The following is a 21,055-nucleotide window of genomic DNA, read 5'->3' as shown; positions in this document are numbered from 1 at the left end:
CTTCACGCAGTATCGTATCTCCCATTTCATCTTCATCTACATCCTCTTCCATTTCCATAATATTGTCCTCAAGTACATCGCCCTTGTATAGACCCTCTATATACTCCTTCCACCTTTCTGCTTTCCCCCCATTTCCTTAGAACTGGGTTTCCATCTGAGCTCTTGATATTCATACAAGTGGCTCCCTTTTCTCCAAAGGTCTCTTTAATTTTCCTGTAGGCAGTATCTATCTTACCCCTAGTGAGATAAGCCTCTACATCCTTACATTTGTCCTCTAGCCATCCCTGCTTAGCCATTTTGCACCTCCTGTCGATCTCATTTTTGAGACGTTTGTATTCCTTTTTGCCTGCTTCATTTATTGCATTTTTATATTTTCTCCTTTCATGAATTAAATTCAATATTTCTTCTGTTACCCAAGGAGTTCTGTAAGCCCTCGTCTTTTTACCCACTTGATCCTCTGCTGCCTTAACTACTTCATCCCTCAAAGCTACCCATTCTTCTTCTACTGTATTTCTTTGCACCATTCTTGTCAATTGTTCCCTTATGCTCTCCCTGAAACTCTGTACAACCTCTGGTTTAGTCAGTTTACCCAGGTGCCATCTCCTTAAATACCCACCTTCTTGCAGTTTCTTCAGTTTTAATCTACAGTTCATAACGAATAGATTGTGGTCAGAGTCCACATCTGCCCCTGGAAATGTCTTACAATTTAAAACCTGGTTCCTAAATCTCTGTCTTACCATTATATAATCTATCTGATACCTTCTAGTATCTCCAGGATTCTTCTATGTATACAACTGAGTAACACTTGGCCTCAGTAACCTTTGCGGTTGAAGGCTTCTATGGCGTCTTCGACTACTCTCATAAGTTGTGGTGTTGCTGAGTGTTTGTTGCGAAGTCCGAACTGGAATTGGGGGTGCATTTCTTCTCTACGTATGTATCGTTCGATGTGAAACAATAGGAACCGCTCCTAAAGTTTACTGAGAGTGGGGAGTAAACTTATGGGGCGGTGCTGCTGGAGAAAGAGGGGGTCTTTTCCAGGCTTAGCGATCGCGATCACTTCCGCGTATTTCCACTGCTTCGGAAATTTTTGTGTTCGCGTGATCTCATTAAATATTTCCGTCAGTTTTTCTATCCCTAGCTGGGGCAGGTGTTTTAGCAGGTCGTTCGTCGGGAGGTAATGACCTGGAGCTTTCCAGCGAGGTGCTGTGTTCTGCATATCTATATAGCTCCTTGGCTGTCGTCTGCTTCTGTAGGCCAGTCAATCACGTTCCTCCGGAAAGGGATACCACGTCGGTGGTGGTGGTGGGGGGGGGGGGGGGGGGGAGGGGGCGGAGTGGATCGGCGTTGAGACCCAGTGGCTATCCAATCTGTCTGCGGACGCCGCTGCCTTCAGATCGGAGCGCTCCTGACGTATTTTGTCAACTGCGGGATTCCACGCTGCATTGAGCTGAAAACCGCTATTCCTGTTTACTAAATTGTTATGCAGACATATCTCCACTGCCTACTGCCTCTTTGAAGATAGAGTCCCCCCAGCACTACCGATGCGGTACCCTCTTTCAGAGGAACGTGATTGGCCGGCCTACAGAAGCGGACGACGGCCATGCACCTATAAAGATATGCAGAACATAGAATCCCGACGCGACGATGCTGTCGCCAACGCAGTTGCCGCTCTCAAATCTGCCACTACAGAGGAGAGTGCTGCACTTCGGGCTGGGGTGGACGAGGTGCGCCTTCAGCTCGCGCAGCTCCGCGAGTTGCTGGCGTACAAGCCTCGCAAGGGGCGAGACGTTACGACTGCCACCAACGCCACGCAGATGGACGTTCTCCCGGCTCCTGCGGTAAAGCAGGGTGCTGTGGGGGTGCCCACGGAGGTGGCGATAGAGATGTCTGCCCCCTCCTCGGAAGGGGAGGGACTGCGGAAACAAGATTCTGAGCCAGCTCCACCAGCAACACGGGATGACGTGGCCAAAGACATCGAACCGCCCGCCCGCACTCCCGAGGACGAGGCGGAACAGCCTCTCCTGGGAGATGAAGTCACAACTGCTGCGTCCAACCAAGAACAGGATACAGAAGAGGTAGTCAATACGCCGCCAGCAGAGAGAGAGATGATTGCGCCAGGACTACTGAAGATGGTCGCAAAATCGTTGCGTGACAAGACGTACGCGCATGACAATACCCCCTACCCTTTTACCGATTCCAATGCTCCTTAACCTCCTCTACGCCACAAGCCTTATGATTCGATTGAGCAATTGCAAATCCGGCCGTCGTTGTTCCTAAGAGGGACTTGGACCTTATAAACCGCTTACCTATCTTTACCGAGTATGACTGGCAACGCATAATCGCTGCTATTCCAAGAGTTAAGCAGAAGAAGGAGAACAAACATCCCTCTTGCTCGCACCGCTAGTTTCCTAGCACCCACAGTATTTTATCCTGTCGAGTTCAGACAAGTTTTAGCTAATCCTTTTAATCCGAGTCAATTAAATTATCTTATATTTGTGGAGTAAATGTCAACAGGCAAAGACTCCGACATCGTAGACCATCTCAGGACAGGTTGTCCATACCAGAGAGCGGAGAGAGAATCCCAACCGGCAGTCTCGCTCAGGCAGCTGAGGTGAGCGATCACTGTACGCTAAGCGGTCGCTTGCTACCTACGCTGTCGTTCCCCAGCATGCCTCGACGGAGTGAAAAGGGAGGCAAAGCCGCCGCCTACTGCAGTTGCTGTGCCTAGTGCTCGCCGCATCAGAAGATGGGGGACGCAAGAAGAAGAAGACGACGGAACAGAAGGAGCAGTGCTTCCGCTGCTAAAAACGTGGCCACGTTGCCAATAACTGCCGGAACCGAGTGGTGTGTCTTCGGTGTGCGCAAGCACACGATTCGCGCCACTGTACGAAGAAGGACGCCACTCGCTGTTGCACCAACTGTCGCGGCGCTTAAGCAGCGAATTTCCGAGGCTGCAGTTATACCAAGAAATGGAGTCGCGGTGAGAAGACAAGACGGAGACGCAAGACCACCAAGAAGGCGGACACAACGGCGGCCGTTGCATCCTTACCATCCCCTCCCGGTCCCGGCGAATCCGGGGTGGTCGGTGACTCGGCTGTTCCACCAGACGCAGTCAGCGAGGCGTGCACCAGGGTCCGCGCCGCCACTGACGACGACATTGCTGCCCTCAGAGCCGCAATGGCGGAAGAGAGGGGAGCACTCGAAGCCGAACTGGCGGGGGCTCGGCAGCTGGTGCACAGTCTCCGTGATGCACTGGCCAGCCAGCCCAGCCCAGTACAGAAGAAGAACGCTGACACGCAGCCTCCCGCCTCCGTGGAGCCTGTAGCAATACAGGAAGTCACAGTGGTGGTAACACAAGACGCCGCCGTACCGACAGCCGTCGCGGCGAAGACCAAGGCAACCCAGGTCATCACGGAGGACGCTCCCTTCCTCAAGATGCAGCTGCAGAAGATAGTGTCCGTCCATTTGGACATTCTCAGGTCTTATAACGCCCGCCCTCCTCTCACTCCTGCTGAGTGGGAAGATATCGCCTCGATAGAACAAGCCGAGAACGCGAGCAAAGAACAAGGGGCGAGGACCGCTGAAGACGCCGAAGCCGCCAGCTGGGAGGACATGCCAGATCCCGAAGTGGCACAAGCAGACACATCCAAGAAGAAGAAGAAGAACAAGAAGAAGCACCCAGACGCCAGGAGGACCTAGAAGACTCTCCTCCTTATCGCGCCGGACACCCATCATCATCATCATCATCATCAACCACTCGCCCTGTCAGTCGTTGACTGGCAGTCCTAGGCGTCAACAAGGCCAGTCAAGTAAAGGCCCCTAACTGATGCATCGCTCTTATCGATTCAACCTACCGCCTGTCTCTGACCGGTAATCATCAGTCTGCCTAACCACGCACAACCATCCCAGTTGTTCCTAAACGTCCCTGCATGCTTTCAATTCATCCAGACGTCTAATAACAACAGACTCCTCCTTACCTTCCTCAAGAAGAGGAATTCAAGTGCGAAGAGAGAGAGAGAGAGAGAGACAGACAGAGACAGAGAGAGAGAGAGAGAGAGCACCCCGAAACTTCGCTAGAAGATGATGGGTACGAAACTCATCGAAACGTTGCGACAAGACGACGCTACCACTCGGCTGATAACCCGAGAAGAATTCATCAGTGGAATACGTCAAGAAAGACTGCAATCGCATATATGGATATGCTGAAGTTTGATATAGGGGTTATTAGTTAAGTGTGTTGCCAGGAAGAACGAAACTCTTGGTCAGGTGAGTTCAGGGTTATAAATACAAACACATAGGAATAATTCAGCAGTAGGTCTAATAATGAATAAGAAAATAAGAATATAGGCAAACTAGTATTGATATTAATGTCAAGCATAACCATAGGCAAGATAGACAGGAAGCCAACGTCCAAGATGGCAGACCAGGTCCATATGCCAAAGAGCTCCACTTAGCATGAAGCTACTTAAAGAATATATGACCAGTAATCAATATATATCAATAATCAATATATCAATATATCAATATCAATAATCAATATATGATCAATAAACTACTTAAAGAATATATGATCAAATAAAAGAAATTTTTTCGATAGTTCAAGGAGCGGAAAACTTAATTGTGATAAGTAACTGATTTTGGTAGCAGGAAGAGCAAGAGAAGTGAAAAATAAGGACAAAATGAACCGGGGGAAAGGAATGAAATAACAAGTGGCCTGGTACAATTTACACAGAGCATAATTTAATCATCGCTAAAAGTTAGTTTCAGAATCATTTGAGAGGGTTGTATACCTCGAAAGGACCTGGAGACATTACAAGATTTAAGATTGATTATATAATAGTAAGACAACATTTCGAAACCAGATTTTAAACTGTAACAAACGACCAGGGGCAGATGTGTACAATGGTCATAATTTACTGGTCTCAATCTGTAAGTTAAAACTTAATTAACAAGATGAGACCTGAATAAATTAAATGAACTAGAAATTATTGACAGTTTCAGAGGAAGCATTAGGCAACGATTAATTGAAACATGGGAAGGGAATACAAAAGGAAATCAGTTGCTCAGACGTGGAGACTAGTTTAGCTGATGCGCAGCAAAAAAAAGTAGAGAAAGACGTCAGGTGCTTTGATTTAAAACATGTGGACAGGTTAGAAAACGCAGCTGCGGATGTAGAGGTTGATGACCCCATGAATCAGAGCATGTATGTACTTGCAACTAAACAAAATTACTTTAGCTGGAGACATATTGAGAATGATTTATTAGAGGTTTTCATGAGGAACCTGTTCATACTAGAATAACTCACCCTATTATAAAAACTAACATCTCAGGAGTCTTCTCGATATTCTCGGGAGTCTTCTTGTCTTCTTGATAGTGGCAGTGTAGCAAATACTTTGTCCCAAGCGTTCTTTGATTCTGTTCCTAAGAGGGATGAGTTAACTGTCATGAAGCACCTGGTGAAGTTAAAGGGTATGAACGCAGTTCTAATGTAAAGCCTGGGTGGGTATTTTGTAAGAAATCTTATCAGATACATGTTGTGAGAAGTCAAGCTGTTAAGAGAGAAATTCAACGTATGCTGGCATGGGGTGTCATTGAGCAAGCTTGATGGAAGCTTCAAATTAGTACTGGACGTACTCTGGCTAAATGACATTGTAATAAGAGAGAGTGACTGTCCTCAAAATATGGAAGAACTGATACAAAATTTCCGCAGAGTTATGTAGTGTACACCAATGGACAGAACATGGGGGTAGTGGAATTTTCCCCTGGCAAAAGATTCGCATAAATATGCATTTTGTAATGAATAAATGTGCTACAATATGAAGTAGTCCCATTTATATTAATATTTCTGGTTGTGCGTTGTGATGGCTCATGTGTCAGGGCAGGAATCTATATATGTAAATGACGTACCGTTAGCAACTCCCACTTGTGAGCGTACAAGCTGTGGCGGGAGTTTACAGCGGCAGTTTCCTGCCGCAGAGCACGTGGTTGGCGGTTGCTGCTGGACCGCGGCGAGCGGCTAGCGAGCGCTACGCCGCCTTAGAAAAACCCGATCGGACGCCAGGCAGTTGCGCGTATCGCCGTGTTTGCGAGCTTGGAGAAATTTTTATGCCAGAGAAAAATTGATAAAAAAAGCTAAGAGTGACATGGGGATGTGAGTTGGCACTGATGGACAGAAATACGTGTAAAGCTAAATTATCTAGACGCGCCACAAAGCATATAATAGCATAAAAGTTATTGTTTCATAAAAATTGTAAACTTATGAAAGTTCAAAAGCTAATATCTCGGCAATGATTTGGCCGATTAATATGTGCAAAGTGTTTACGGATGCGCCTAGTAGAGATGCCTCGAGTAGTCATAGCCGGTTTAGCATGGTGTGTACCATTTTTGAATGAGGAGTCGTAATACGGGATTTGACTGAGAGAAACGGTGGTTTTGCTAATAAATAAATTTAAAGAGACGAAACTAGTGGCAGCATTCTAAAGTTTAAAGAGGTAAGTGAATAATAAAGTATGTAGTTTTATTTGTTTATTTATGTTTAATATCAAAAATCTGAAAAAAGCAATATCATGCCATAAGAACATTATTAGTGAAAAAACGATGTCAGATACAAAAAAATGGACCCTACATTGTTATTGCCAAGAAATTTTCCATATTTTTCAATGTATCATATGTGTCTTTGTATTTAGTTTTAGAATATTAGTAATTCTTTCTGTCAAACATTGTTTTGAGTTAGACAATCATTTCGAGGCTGCAAAGTGCGGCCATCTTTGATGACAGGGGAGTGGGTTCTGAGCGACGGTAAGAGCCGGACGTGCCGCGCATTTGGGGGTAGTAGTGGGTTGGTAGCCACGTTCAGGGGCAAGTATGTACGTAGCGACGTTCGAAAGTGATCAAGTGAAGTGCAGTATAGTGGTTTAGGACAGCAGACAAGAGTGTATTTTGTGAACTGTGAACAGACTGTTGACTGCCGTGATCGCGACCAATGAATGTTGTAGTGAAGTGTTGTATCATCAGTTATTAACGGCCGCCCTTACGTAAGAGCCCCTCAGACTGCACTTTAAGTGTTAATTGAATATACTGATGAAAAATAAACTACTTGTTCAAATTATAAATGAATGTGAGTGACTCAATAACTTAAATTTCACCGCAATATCTGCCTGCATTGTTTTGTTATATTTTATTTCAACTTAAGAATTGAGTTTACTACAGGTGTGAGCTGACACCGTATGACGAAAAATGGAGCCAAACATTCAGACTAGCCACATCTCTGGGCCGCTCAATTAAGCTGAGTGTAACAAATGTATATATATTCGTGCCATAGCACGTGGGGGCTCGATCCAAACTATTCAAAATTTAATGTGTAGTGTCCAGTAAAGTCGTAATATGAGGTTTCTCGTCCGAGATCGTCTTAACTGAAGAGGCTCGGTAGGTAGTGCAGAACTGCGTTTGAAAATGAAGAAGATTGGGAGAAACGCATTGCCGATCGCCGAGCAATACGCTGGGTCCGACGTCGATCACCAAAGCGGAAGCTGAAGCGCCGCTGGCCGCCAAACATCGACGCGCCGACTTCGCCGCCGTGCTACGGAGCTGGGGCCAATTTTGCAGCCAACCTGCAAGCCGTTCCACGCCACACCGCACCACAGCCGGCCGCAGTGGCCGTGCGGTTCTAGGCGCTTCAGTCCGGAACCGAGCGACTGCTACGGTCTCAGGTTCGAATCCTGCCTCGGGCATGCATGTGTGTGAAGTCCTTAGGTTAGTTAGGTCTAAGTAGTTCTAAATTCTAGGGTACTGATGACCTCAGCTGTTAAGTCCCATAGTGCTCAGAGCCATTTGAACACCGCACCACATCGCACCTCACCGCAAGGCAGCCGAAAGTATCAGGCAGCACGCGGTAGCAGTCTGAACAAAGCTTTGTGTTGGCATCAGGGGCATTAATGTCTCAGTTCTCTATCTCACAGCCAGTTTAGCTATGGAGTTCGAATTTAGAGAGATGGTGATGAAGAAGTCAGCTAGTGATGTGATTCTACAGGGAGTAGGAGTGAGCCTCAGAGCCCACACAGACCGGGAGAAGAAGCAGAAGCTAATGTAGTTGCTATGCTTGGATCATTAACGAGCCAAATGCGGGAATTCAGAACTGAATTAAAAACTGATGTGGGGGATATGGAAAGTTTTTGGGGGGCAAAAATCAGAGAATTAAATGATCAATTGTTGGATTTATCAGAAAAGATTGAGGAGGTAGAGGGAAATTTGAATGCTAAGATTGATCCAGTTGCTATTGAATTAGGGGGTAGAATTGATTCAGGCAGGCAGTTGTGTGACACAAGGAATGATGAGACAAGATAAGGTCTGATTGACGTGGATCGGAAGATTGTGCCTAGTTGTGATAAAACCAGAACTTTATTATTAGGTCAACTGGCAGAGACAGCTAGCGACCTAGGAAAGGAAACTTAAAATGTGGTTGCTGTTACTGTAAAGACTAATGTAGAAACTGACAAAGTTAAGAGTAGATTAAGTAATGTTGAATTATGGCTCTGAGCACTATGGGACTCAACTGCTGAGGTCATTAGTCTCCTAGAACTTAGAACTAGTTAAACCTAACTAACCTAAGGACATCACAAACATCCATGCCCGAGGCAGGATTCGAACCTGCGACCGTAGCGGTCTTGCGGTTCCAGACTGCAGCGCCTTTAACCGCACGGCCACTTCGGCCGGCTGTGTTGAATTATGTTGGGCTAATGGAAGTATGGGATGGCCTATGGTGCAAGTACCCAGTAGTAAGACTTTTTCAGGGGAAAGCAAGTACCGTGCTGTAGATTTTCTGGCAGCTTGCAAGGATTGTTTTATTGGTGGTATAAGGGACAACAGCAAAATTAAACTGGTAAAAAGATTATTGGAGGGTTCTGCTCAGACATGGGCAAATAAATGTAGTGAACAAATTAAATCATACGGTATATTTGATGTTTCTAAACAGGTATTGGAGCCAAGCAAAACAATGCAGATTACAGAACGATTTTTTGAATGGGTCAGTTTACAAAGAAGGTAGGCAAATTATGAGAGAAGTTTGTCAGGAGGAATTAAGAAAGTTGGTACCTTTGGATAGGTCTTTGGGAATTTTGACTGAGATTTCTAGTCTACTGATAAGGTTACCCGAAAATGTATAGTGGGAACTGATACATTGCCCAACAGATTCTATAAAAATTTCTTGGATTTTATCGAGAGGATGGACCAGGCAATGTGCTAAAATCCAAACTCAGGGGGTAATAATTCAGCGAATAATCAGAGGAATAATGGAGGGTTCGTTTCATAAAACCAAAACACACAGCGAGCACATTCCTCACCATGAAAGTAGCCATTTTAACTCTGCACTACGCTGGTGCTCCTGATGGTAGAATAGGACTACGTGAATGAAAATTGAGGTTAAATGCTACAAAGTGGCGTTTCCGCCGATTCTGTAAGTGACCTCAATAAATTTCTTTATCATTATAAAGTTCAAATGTCCTTTTCGATTCAGGCTATATGATGATTGTGAAGTACAGAACATCTATTTATTTCATACCAACTTCGATAGTTGCTTACTAGATCATCTGTCCGTCCCATAATGAACAGCCTTTGTTACCTTTCGAGCTATATGTCTTCCTGCAAAGAAACTGCACGAGTGATAACTGTTAAATATATAGCTCTAGCTCTAAAAAATTTAGCCATTGGAGAACTTCACCCAAATTAAGCCGTCACAACAGTGAGAGTACATCTTTTTAAAAGCAAAAATGTTTATATGCTTGCGTAAATAACTATCAAAATTCAAATTTTTTTTACATAACTGTTTACACTCGATAATAAACCTAAAATAAGGGATACCAAGAACTCTAAACCACCTGGAAATTACGTACGTCATTACAATGACTCATTACCAGTATTTCAGTAAATTATATTTAATTCATAAATTGCATTTTAAAATACAACTGTATTACTATTTTTATTGAAAACAATCAATTTCAGTCATGTTTGGGTCTCCAGCAGCAAAAGGATAAAACTAGATAACAAGTGAGTACAGCTCTAATAAATAACCATCATACATCTCGTCTTGTGAATCATAACTAATTATTACGAGAAGGTAGAATACTTACAAAACTATGCATTATCAAAGTTGCAAAGCCAAATGTAGTTTATAAAACGTTCCATTACTCTTATTATCTGTGTATGAATGACAATTATGTCACGGCAGCATCAGAGATGGCTGTGTCCATCTTGTTCTCAGAGTTAGAACTAAATAGGCCAAAGACCTTACAATAGAAGCAATAAAAATTAAAGAGGTGTAATCATGATCCATTTAGTCACCCTGCAAACATATCAAACATATCAAAGAAGCCAATAACGCTCCATAACTCGACTAATGAACGCATGCACCATGCTTTACCTTACTACTTTTTCACTAATTACATTATTTATGTTTTAAGGTCGTTGAAAAACATCAGTAAAATCAAGTTGGCACATACATTAGTCAGTTACATTACTATTGATTGATGAATAAGTAATAATGTAAAGCTTGGTGGGTGACATCAGTAGTCGACCTACGGAGCATTAGTGACATCTTTGATAAGTTAGCAGCCTGTCTACGTCGATAATCATCATATTTCTGGACGGTTTAGGACTTCCACGGTAAAGTCTTTAGCCTATTCAGTACAAAATGTGAGAACAGCACGGACATAGCCATCTCTGATGTTATCAGAATATAACTATTCATCATACACAGGCAATAATAGTAATGGAACATTCTATAAGCTATATTTGGCAATACAAGTGTGACAATGCTTAGCTGAGTTGCTTTTTGTAAGTACCTTCTTGCAATAATGAGTGATGTTCTACGTATAATGTATACACATAAGATGCTCATGTGCCACAATGGTATACGTTTGTTGCCTAATTATCTTCTTTCGATGCAGGGACCCAGAGATGGAGCGAAATCGATTGTCTTCAATAAAAACAGTAGTGTATTTTGCAATGCAATTCTTAACGTTTAAAATGCTGTTCAACACCGCTTGCACAAAAATTTTATTTAACGCATTGGAAGGGTATTCCCACTACTGTCGTGCCATGTAGCAGACGAACAATTAATTGAAGTAGATTAAGTTAATTTAATGTTAGTAAATAAATTAATGTAGTTTTTTGTATGAAAATTTCTAACATGACTGATGGCAAAGAACAGCAACAATTACTTTCTGTGATGTTTATTTGTAACATTGCCAGTTTTGATCAGCAAAGTCCGTCTAAAGATGGCATGTATTCTGTGATATACTGTTGAATTTATGAGTTGGAGACAGTCAGTATTGAATATGATTAAACAACAAAATATGTCAGACGATATTCACGTATTATAGCGGAGGAGATGCGGTGTACGTTATGAGATCAGTGAGTGTACGAAAATACGGCAGAATGTATTTGAATGTGTGGGGCATCTTCGAAATTTCGTCAATAGATTAATGGTATCTCCACTCACAATTTACAACACACACTACATCTACAGCTATTTCTACGCTCTTCAGACCACCTTATGATGTGTGGTGGAGGCTGCTCCCTGCGCCACTGTCACTCCCTCTCCACCCCCTCCCCCTCGCTACCCTTTCCCTGTGTCAGTCGCGAATAGTTCGAGGGAAGGATGACTGTCGTTAGGCCTCCGAGTGATCTCTGATTTCTCTGACGATAATTTCATGGCCTTTTCACGAGATACTTGTAGGAGGAAACAATCTACTGGCTGATTCTTCTAGGAACCACGTTCTCAGAATTTTAATAGTAAATCATTCAGTGATGCACAACGCTTCTCTTGTAGTGTCTGCCTCCAGAGTTGGATTAAAACACGTATTGCATACAGCAGACGTTGGGCATGTTAGTTACGGTTACTTTGTCTTGTATTTCACGCTTCTCAACTAATTCACAGAGCACGCAATTTTTACTCACGTTATTCATGGGGAAAGTATTGTAGGACGTTATTCGTTCACTAAACATTTCGATTTCTTGAAGCCATTACATTTTTACTCTTTTCTATTAACTGCATGGATTAGCAATTCTGTTTCACCTTAGTGCTAGCTGGAGAACAAATGTTGTTCAGTCTTAATGCATCTAGTGGTTCTTTGCACCTTGTTTCAAAATTCCTTCGGACCTGTTCTATACGAAATGAGCTCACCAATCAGGAACCAGAGATAACTGCCACAGGACCTTGCGGTCAGCAGTTCAACATATGACACTTTCTACTGTAAAACAACACGCTTGAGATCTGCACTTTGTTGCCAGTTACTATCAAAACAAAGAAACCGAAATAACCAAAACAATTACAGTTATACTATGTGATCAAAACTATCGGGACAACCCCAAAAATATACGTTTCTCATATTAGGTGCATTGTGCTGCCACCTACTGTCGGGTACTCCATATCAGCGATCTCAGTAGTCATTGGACATCGTGAGAGAGCAGAATGGAGCACTCCATGTAAGTCACGGACTTCGAAAGTGGTCAGGTGATTGGGTGTCATTTGTGACATACGTCTGTACGCCAGATTTCCACGCTCCTAAACATCCCTAGGTCCACTGTTTCCGATGTGGAAACGTTAAGAGACACTTACAGCACAAAACCGTACAGGCCGACCTCGTCTCTTGATTGACAGAGAGCGCCGAAAGTTGAAGAGGGTCGTAATGTGTAATAGGCAGAAATCTATCCAGTCCACCACACAGGAATTCCAAACAGCATCAGGATCCGCTGTAAGTACTACGATAATTAGGCGAGAGGGGAGGAAACTTTGGTTTCATGGTCGAGCGGCTGCTCATAAGCCACACATCACGCCGGTAAATGCCTAACGACGCCTCGATTGGTGTAAGGAGAGTAAACATTGGGCGATTGAACAGTGGAAAAAAGTTGTGTGGAATGACAAATCACGATACACAATGTGGCGATCAGATGTCAGCGTGTGCGTATGACGAATGCCCGGTGAACCTCATCTGCGAGTGTGTGAAGTGCCAACAGTAAAATTCGGAGGCGGTGGTTTTGTGCCGGCCGCGGTGGTCTAGCGGTTCTAGGCGCGCAGTCCGGAACCGCGCGACTGCTGCGGTCGCAGGTTCGAATCCTGCCTCGGGCATGGATGTGTGTGATGTCCTTAGGTTAGTTAGGTTTAAGCAGTTCTAAGTTCTAGGGGACTGATGACCTAAGATGTTAAGTCCCATAGTGCTCAGAGCCATTTGAACCATTTTTGGTGGTTTTGTGGTGTGGACGTGTTTTTCGTAGAGGGAGCTTGCACCCCTTAGTGGTTTGCGTGGCACTATCACAGTAGAGGCCTACATTGACGTTTTAAGCACCTTCTTGCTTCCCACTGTTGAAGAGCAATTCGGGGATGGCGATTGCATCTTTCAGCACGATCGACCACCTGTTATAATGCACGGCCAGTGGCGGAGTGGTTACACGACAATAACATCCCTGTAATGGACTGGCCAGCACAGTGTCCTGACCTGAATCCTATAGAACATCTTTGGGATGTTTTAAAATGTCGACTTCGTACCAGGCCTCATCCACCAACATCGATACCTTTCCTCAGTGCAGCACTCCGTGAAGAATGGGCTGTCATTGACCAAGAAACCTTCGAGCACCTGACTGAACGTATGCCTGCGAGAGTGGAAGCTGTCATCAAGGCCAACACCATGTTAAATTCCAGCATTACCGGTGGAGACCGTCACGATCTTCTAAGTTATTTTCAACATGGTGTCCGGATACTTTTGATCACGTAGTGTAACTATAGCTCTGAAACACGCATGATAATGAGACCGAAAAGATTGCAAGGACTGACATATTTTGAAATAAGTCTACTATTTGGGAGAAGCAGGAATCGCAAAATACTTAGTCAGTTTAATTATAACAACAGCTTTTTTGTGTAGCTTGTGCAACAGTAAAGGTGTTAACCTCGTCAAGAAATTTTTGTAAACCTCTGTACATCTCTGTCCAGACGAGGGTACCTCGTTTTCAGATTCACTAATGCTGAATACTGCTGAACGATATGACAGGTCTATTGCAGATTTATCTGGCAACAATTCCCATTTCGGGAAAGGAATGTAAGAATGAACGTAAGGCAGATTAAGGGGTGTACAGAGGCATAAAGAAAGTAACTGCACTATCTCCCAGTTTACGACTGAAACAGGGAAAGTTTGAAGTGCAACCGGCAATCACCCTCACAATAACTGACTAAGCGAATCTCGATATATCCCAAAGCCGTCATTCAGGATACGCTGGGCACCATCCAAATATTTCCTCCAGCTACGCAGCGATCTATAAAAATAAATCATTGACTTAAAGCAGAAGAAAGATGCACGTTTACATACACACGCGCTGGCACGCATACAAACACACAGAATAAAACAAAGTAGTTCCAATGGAAATCATTGATAGTTGCGACGACAAACGAAACGGCGAATCTGAGGTAAAAATGTGACAATGCATTATGTTGTTCGCGAGAAGGTGACTCATAGTATTAACGGGATTGAGGAACTGGCTGGTTGGTTGGTTCCGTTCATACTTGGAGGATTGGTGATCAGTCACAGAGCCGTTGATACGAATTCCAGTTACATTCCGTTTTCCGTGCGACAAACTTCGTCAAAATTGTCTATAGAATCTCTTCAAAATATACACATTAACTGTCGAGAAATCTCTGGCTTTATTTCTGTACGTCGGAAAAAATGTTACCTGAGGATGACTTGGTCGAAAAGGTATAGGACTCCGTAGGTAAAATAGCGCAACCAGAATGTCCTTACAATAGCTCTCGCTAAACTCGGTCTGCTGCCCTTCTCTTTGGCCCGTGTAAGTTCTTCATCCCATGACCTGAAACAAAACTTTTCTAAATAAAGAATTACATACGACCTGCGTGTGTGTCTTAATCTCATGTCTGAATGTAAGATGTATTCCTGCTGTATGCTAGCGGACACTTACTTCTGCAGCCTGTCTCCCAGATGCTCCGTGGCGTCACAGTCGAGGCGGACGAACAGGTCGTCTTCTGTGAGGTCCCCCTTCCACACGAGCTCCCGCATCCACCTGAGGCACAAAAACCCCACCTCTCGATACGATTCATAGCTTGGGAACCTCATACTAATATAACCGTCGTTGTACTCTGAATTAAAATGGTATCTGCCCGCTTCGTTAATGTTTTAACACAACATATATTTACCGCCAAGGTAATTCACACTTTTATCGGCGGGCACTATTCCTTTCCACTATCGTTTGCTTTATTAGTTATTTAGTTAGCTAGATAATTATATATTTCATAGATAAATAATACGATTTATGTCGGAATGATGTAAGCAAGTCACTTAGCTGCCTATGCATACATGATTCGTTTGTGTTTATGATAAAATAAGTGTAATACTCATTCTCACTAGCAGCAAATGAAACACAAATATTCCGTGTGTGCCGATCTTTAATTTAATATTCGCATGTACAACAGAAAATGATGTCGGGAAATAACAATTTTGATGAACCGAGCAGAGGTGCAAAGATTTGTAAGGCTTTATACTGAACTCCTGTCTGAGGCACTGATTTCGTTGTATGTAGTGAAGACCATTTATTCTTATAGCATTGTTGACTGTGAACTCTACTATTCTTCTCAATTTGCAATGTTTCATTGTGAGTGTGTGGGTTTTATTCTGTCAAGTTGCGCAATGGATTGATCCAACAAGTACCCTTTGGCTCCTGCAAGAAACAATTTCCACCTCACACTACTACAGAAGTCAGACAGACGCTCCTAATGTACCAACAAGAACTGCTTGAAAAACATTCAGCAACAAATATCTTCTGGAGTCGTCTGCTGTAAGGAAAAGACCCAAAAATATTCTATATTCTTACATAACTAGTGAGATACTTGGGTACACGAGTATTGCTAATTAGTGTAAGAAAAACATTAAACGAACAAAAAATATTAATTATTCCAAAAAAAATTCTTAGAAATCAAGTGAAACTTTTTCTTATACAAAATTAATAAATTTCCGGGTTCTTTTTGGAACAGTAGATTGCCTCTTATGGATAGGAATGCTATTATTTTACAAATTACTGAAGGTTATTTTCTCCCTCTTCCTTAAGAATGTTATTTACTCGGCAGAATGGCTGAGAGCCGTGCCTACACAACTTGAATAACTTTTTTAAGTATGGTCAAGGCTGTCGCGTGAGAAATGTAGTGGAATGTACTGTTAGGGAGGACAGTGGGGCTTGCATACCCTGTAGCACACAACACCATGAGCTGCGACGAATGCTGTCTGCGTCGCTCCCTGCTGACAAATAACACAACTATCTCTTTCTATCTGGATTGACCTTCGCCAATCAAACTCTCCCTACGCCTCGATGAAGTCAAGGACTCCTATCCGCCCCTAGTCTAACTATTGGTGTGGTAAACCGGTCAGATAACCAGTCCACCGCGAGCCACACAATATTCGCTCGCAGGCGTTTAACTAGTGCTCTGTCCGTGTTCACACCGCACAATAAGTGTGGCGGCCAACACAGTAAACAGCACTTACTCGCGAGTGACTTAATATGATGTATCACTCCGATTTGCTAAGGTGCTCTCTCAGTGAAGTACTGAGGAGAGACTTTGTTCCTGGCTCTTTGCGTACATGTACGAGCGCATACGCTCTCGTTACGTGTTCCTGCTCCAAGCGCGACAACAGAACGGCCCCTTTTTCCGGAAAAGTTGCAAGAGTCTATCAATCGCTGTCTTCCCTCACTCCTCTGGCTGTTTGCGTTGCTCTTTTAAACGGGAGAATGACGTTTCGTTTGAGTCGACCAATGCGGAAATATGTGGCATCTCCATTGGGTGTACGCTGTCCTCCTGTGAGAACTCCGTAACTACGCAGTCGGTCCGTGAAAAAATGCGTCTTCTGGGTGCTCCCACACAATGTGGCGGAATTTGCTTTTAAGTCGAACACAGGGGTCGTTATCCCTTCGCTCTGGCAAAAGCTGTCTTCTCTCTGGGCGGTCGCTTTGGCCGAAGTAGGTATGTTCTTGACCCAGGCCTCTGAAGGGACGGTCTTCCCAGCAGGTTGGTTTCCTCTTTAGAAAGAAAATTCCTGTGGCCGTCATGTTGTGTACACCAGCCTCGACTTTTACAACCTCGGTGCACACTTGTGAGTTACTTATCAGATTTGCATATCGCTTACATGAATTCATATAAAATTGACTCTACCTTATCGAGTTTGGGTTAGAATGAAGCGTCTTGAAGTGCAGAATACGATTGTGAGGACGGAATATGTAAGAAATGAAGGTCAGGAGACCAGGCCACCTTACATCATTTATGGCGAATATCATTAGTGAACATATTTTGAACTCGCAGATGTAATGCCTAGCTCCTTGAAGAAGTGTTTGTAAGGTGACTGGCTGCATTTTTCTCACCGCACGCTTTTGTACAATCCTTACTGTCTTCCTACGGGATGGGCTATCACAGGTCCATATAATTCAATAATAAGGCAATAATGTCTTAATACATGTAAAATAAGTTAATTTATTGGTTTGTTAGCAAACTTAACAATCATACCAACAGCAGCAGATGCTGAAGCTCAATGACATGTTTATAAAAGTTCAGATTTTCATCCATATGTACATCCAACAATTTTGAGTGTTGTATCCTGTTCACTTACTCCTGTTCATGTACTACAGTACTTTTCTTGATTCAATAACATTAGTGTACAGGTCTTTCAGAAAATCAATGTCTCGTGAGTATTACAGTAGAGCTACTGTTGAACGTCCAATTTTCAGTTTGGCAAACAAGGCTGCACAGGCAGAGCTATCCACTTCCTCACTCCTCTCAAACTCTCAGATCGCTCTCTGTATCACACTTGACCACCCACCCACCTGCATACACACACACACACACACACACACACACACACACACACACACACACATATATATATATATATATATATATATATATATATATATATATATATATATATATATACTACTGGCCATTAAAATTGCTACACCAAGAAGAAATGCAGATGATAAACTGTTATTCATTGGACAAATATATTATACTAAGAACTGACATGTGATTACATTTTCACGCAATTTGGGTGTATAGATCCTGAGAAATCAGTACCCAGAACAACCACCTCAGCCATAATAACGGCCTTGATACACCTGGGCATTGAGTCAAACAGAGCTTGGATGGGGTATACAGGTACAGTTGCCCATGCAGCTTCAACACGATACCACAGTTCATCAAGAGTAGTGACTGGCGTATTGTGACGAGCCAGTTACTCGGCCACCATTGACCACACGTTTTCAATTTGTGAGAGATATGGAGAATGTGCTGGCCAGGGCAGCACTCGAACTTTTCCTGTATCCAGAAATGCCCGTACAGGACCTGCAACATGCGGTCATGCATTATCCTGCTGAAATGTATGATTTCGCACGGATCGAATGAAGGGTGGAGCCACGGGTTGTAACACATCTGAAATGTAACGTCCACTGTTCAAGGTGCTCCAGTGCGAACAAGAGGTGACCGAGACGTGTAACCAATGGCACCCCATACCATCACGCCGGGTGATACGCCAGTACGGCGATGACGAATACACGCTTCTAATGTGCGTTCACCGCGATGTCGCCAAACACGGATGCTACCATCACGATGCTGTAAACAGAACCTGGATTCATCTGAAAAAATGACGTTTTGCCATTCGTGCACCCAGGTTCGTCGTTGAGTACACCGTCGCAGGCACTCCTGTCTGTGATGCAGCATCAAGGGTAACCGCAGACACGGTCTCCAAGCTGATAGTCCATGTTGCTGCAAACGTCGTCGAACTGTTGGTGCAGATGGTTGTTGTCTTGCAAACGTCCCCATCTGTTGACTCAGGGATCGGGACGTGGCTGCACGATCCGTTACAGGCGTGCGGATAAGATGCCTGTCATCTCGATTGCTAGTGATACGAGGCCGTTGGGATCCAGCACGGCGTTCCGTATTACCCTCCTGAACCCACCGATTCCATATTCTGCTAACAGTCATTGTATCTCGACCAACGCGAGCAGCAATGTCGCTATACGATAAACCGCAATCGCTATAGGCTACAATCCGACCTTTATCAAAGTCGGAAACGTGATGGTACGTATTTCTCCTCCTTACACGAGACATCGCAACAACGTTTCACCAGGCAACGCCGGTCAACTGCTGTTTGTATATGAGAAATAGCTTTGAAACTTTCCTCATGTCAGCACGTTGTAGGTGTCACCAACGGCGCCGACCTTGTGTGAATGTTCTGAAAAGCTTATCATTTGCATATCACAGCATCTTCTTCCTGTCGGTTAAATTTCGCGTCTGTAGCACGTCATCTTCGTGGTGTAGCAATTTTAATGGCCAGTAGTGTGTATATATGAGGTGCATAACAGTTAAGTGACAGCAACAGTACGAATCATGCACGTGTCAATACATGAAGATCGTAAGAATCTTTCTTCATTGCAGAAATAAATTCATCGTTTTTATGGTATGTACAACTCTAGTATAAGAACTATGAATTTCTTGAGACGGAAGTCGAATTTCACCTGAAACGTCCATGACGTGTCTAGGGAACGTGTTCACCAGCGCTTGACCCGCTTCCTCAGCCTTCTTCCTCTTCGCTCCAGCAACGGTAGCGCAATTTCATCTTGGCAGTGACTGTGTGGAGCGCTTCAGCCCTGAGTGCTCTCTTCTTACAAAACGTTCGCAAACTTCATGGTCTACTCTTCTCTCTTCTCAGCTGTTGTATCAGTGTGACAATATTTTAGATGCCGACTCATTCTAGGAGATTCTAGAACGGTAAAGCCCTTCTGCGACCCGGTCTCTGTTTTTCCTCTATGATTCTATGATTCTTGTGATGACACGCATTGTGTACTGTATTTTCAATAATATAATTGACAAATGCTGCAGTGCCATATTCATAAACAACAAGCTTCCTCTTACTATCTAGGGGCTCGCCCTGAAGATATTATCTGTAAGACGCGCTGGAACATACGGGCTTACCACACAGATACCTACAATTCTAGCCCATGCATTAATTGTAAACTTACGGCGTCTAGCTTTAATTTTATGCAGAAGTCTTTCAACCACCCACGAGAATCGTTTGTCAAAATTTGCTGTTTCATCGCATGCAAATGTTGACTCGTGTGAGAAGAATGAAGATACAAAAAGTGGGCTCGCAGTTTCTGGAACATTGGCAAAGGTTCTCTGTTGGTCCGTTACTGACAAGCGAGAGACCCAGCACAATATTGAAAGTTATACAAATACGTGATTTGCTATTAAATTACCCACCATCTGGTACCATGAGATGTATGACAAGGTATTATGACACATCGTTTGCTAATACCTGGATCTTCTTTGGAGGGCGTACAGAATTCGTTCTCTGTGACCAGACGTAGAAGCAATCTGTCGCTTGGACTGCGGTGGATTATGTCTCACCTATGCGACTTAAAACAGCATCATCTCGGTTCTATTTTCATACAGCCTCGCGTCGTTTACCATTAGTGTGGCCTTCCATAATAATCACCTTTGTTTGCACGAAAAAGTAATAATTTTTCATGGCTCAACAGCACCCTTATTAGAACAAATTTTAATTTGTGGGACATCCATAATTGTTCGGCAACATTTTCATGGTAAACAAATCCGCCACTGCTGTAAAATGCTTCTATTGAGCGAAGTCTTACACAACAGAAGACTGCATGCATTACCAGTGTCAGTTTTGCGACAAGAGGCATTTTTCTAGGGCTCGCTTGAAAGTTGGTTCCAGTTACAACTTGGGATGCTGTTATGACGGTCCACCTAATTTTTAACTTATAAATTTTAACCTTTTAAATATTTTTATTGTTCAAAAAAGTAGGCTACAACTATTGTTTTACTTTAGATTTCAGACACACCTGATGACGGGGCTACGGTCCTGAAACTGAATACGCGCTTATACCACACACGTGGAACCCTCCAAATAAATTAATCTTTCAAATTTTCTCTGCGTCAGAAATAAACGCGTCGACATGGCAACATATTGCTATACAGGATACAATAGATGGTTCAGGA

The 21,055-nt window shown here is 43.5% G+C and overlaps 1 protein-coding gene across 1 annotated transcript in view; it reads right to left on the bottom strand.

Moving 5' to 3' along the window:
• The window catches only part of LOC124775459 (ATP-binding cassette sub-family C member 4-like), a 260,610-nt gene that overhangs the window by 217,540 nt on the left and 22,015 nt on the right, over positions 1-21,055 (bottom strand). The window contains exons 2-3 of the mRNA XM_047250292.1: positions 14,959-15,060; positions 14,716-14,850 (exon numbers count right to left, since the gene is read on the bottom strand). Of these exons, the coding sequence (XP_047106248.1) occupies positions 14,716-14,850; positions 14,959-15,060 (237 nt within the window). The remainder of the gene's footprint in view (positions 1-14,715; positions 14,851-14,958; positions 15,061-21,055) is intronic.

Source organism: Schistocerca piceifrons, chromosome 2, assembly GCF_021461385.2.
Source record: "Schistocerca piceifrons isolate TAMUIC-IGC-003096 chromosome 2, iqSchPice1.1, whole genome shotgun sequence".
In the NCBI taxonomy this organism is placed as follows: domain Eukaryota; kingdom Metazoa; phylum Arthropoda; class Insecta; order Orthoptera; family Acrididae; genus Schistocerca; species Schistocerca piceifrons.
This window is presented reverse-complemented; position numbering and strand designations above follow the sequence as displayed.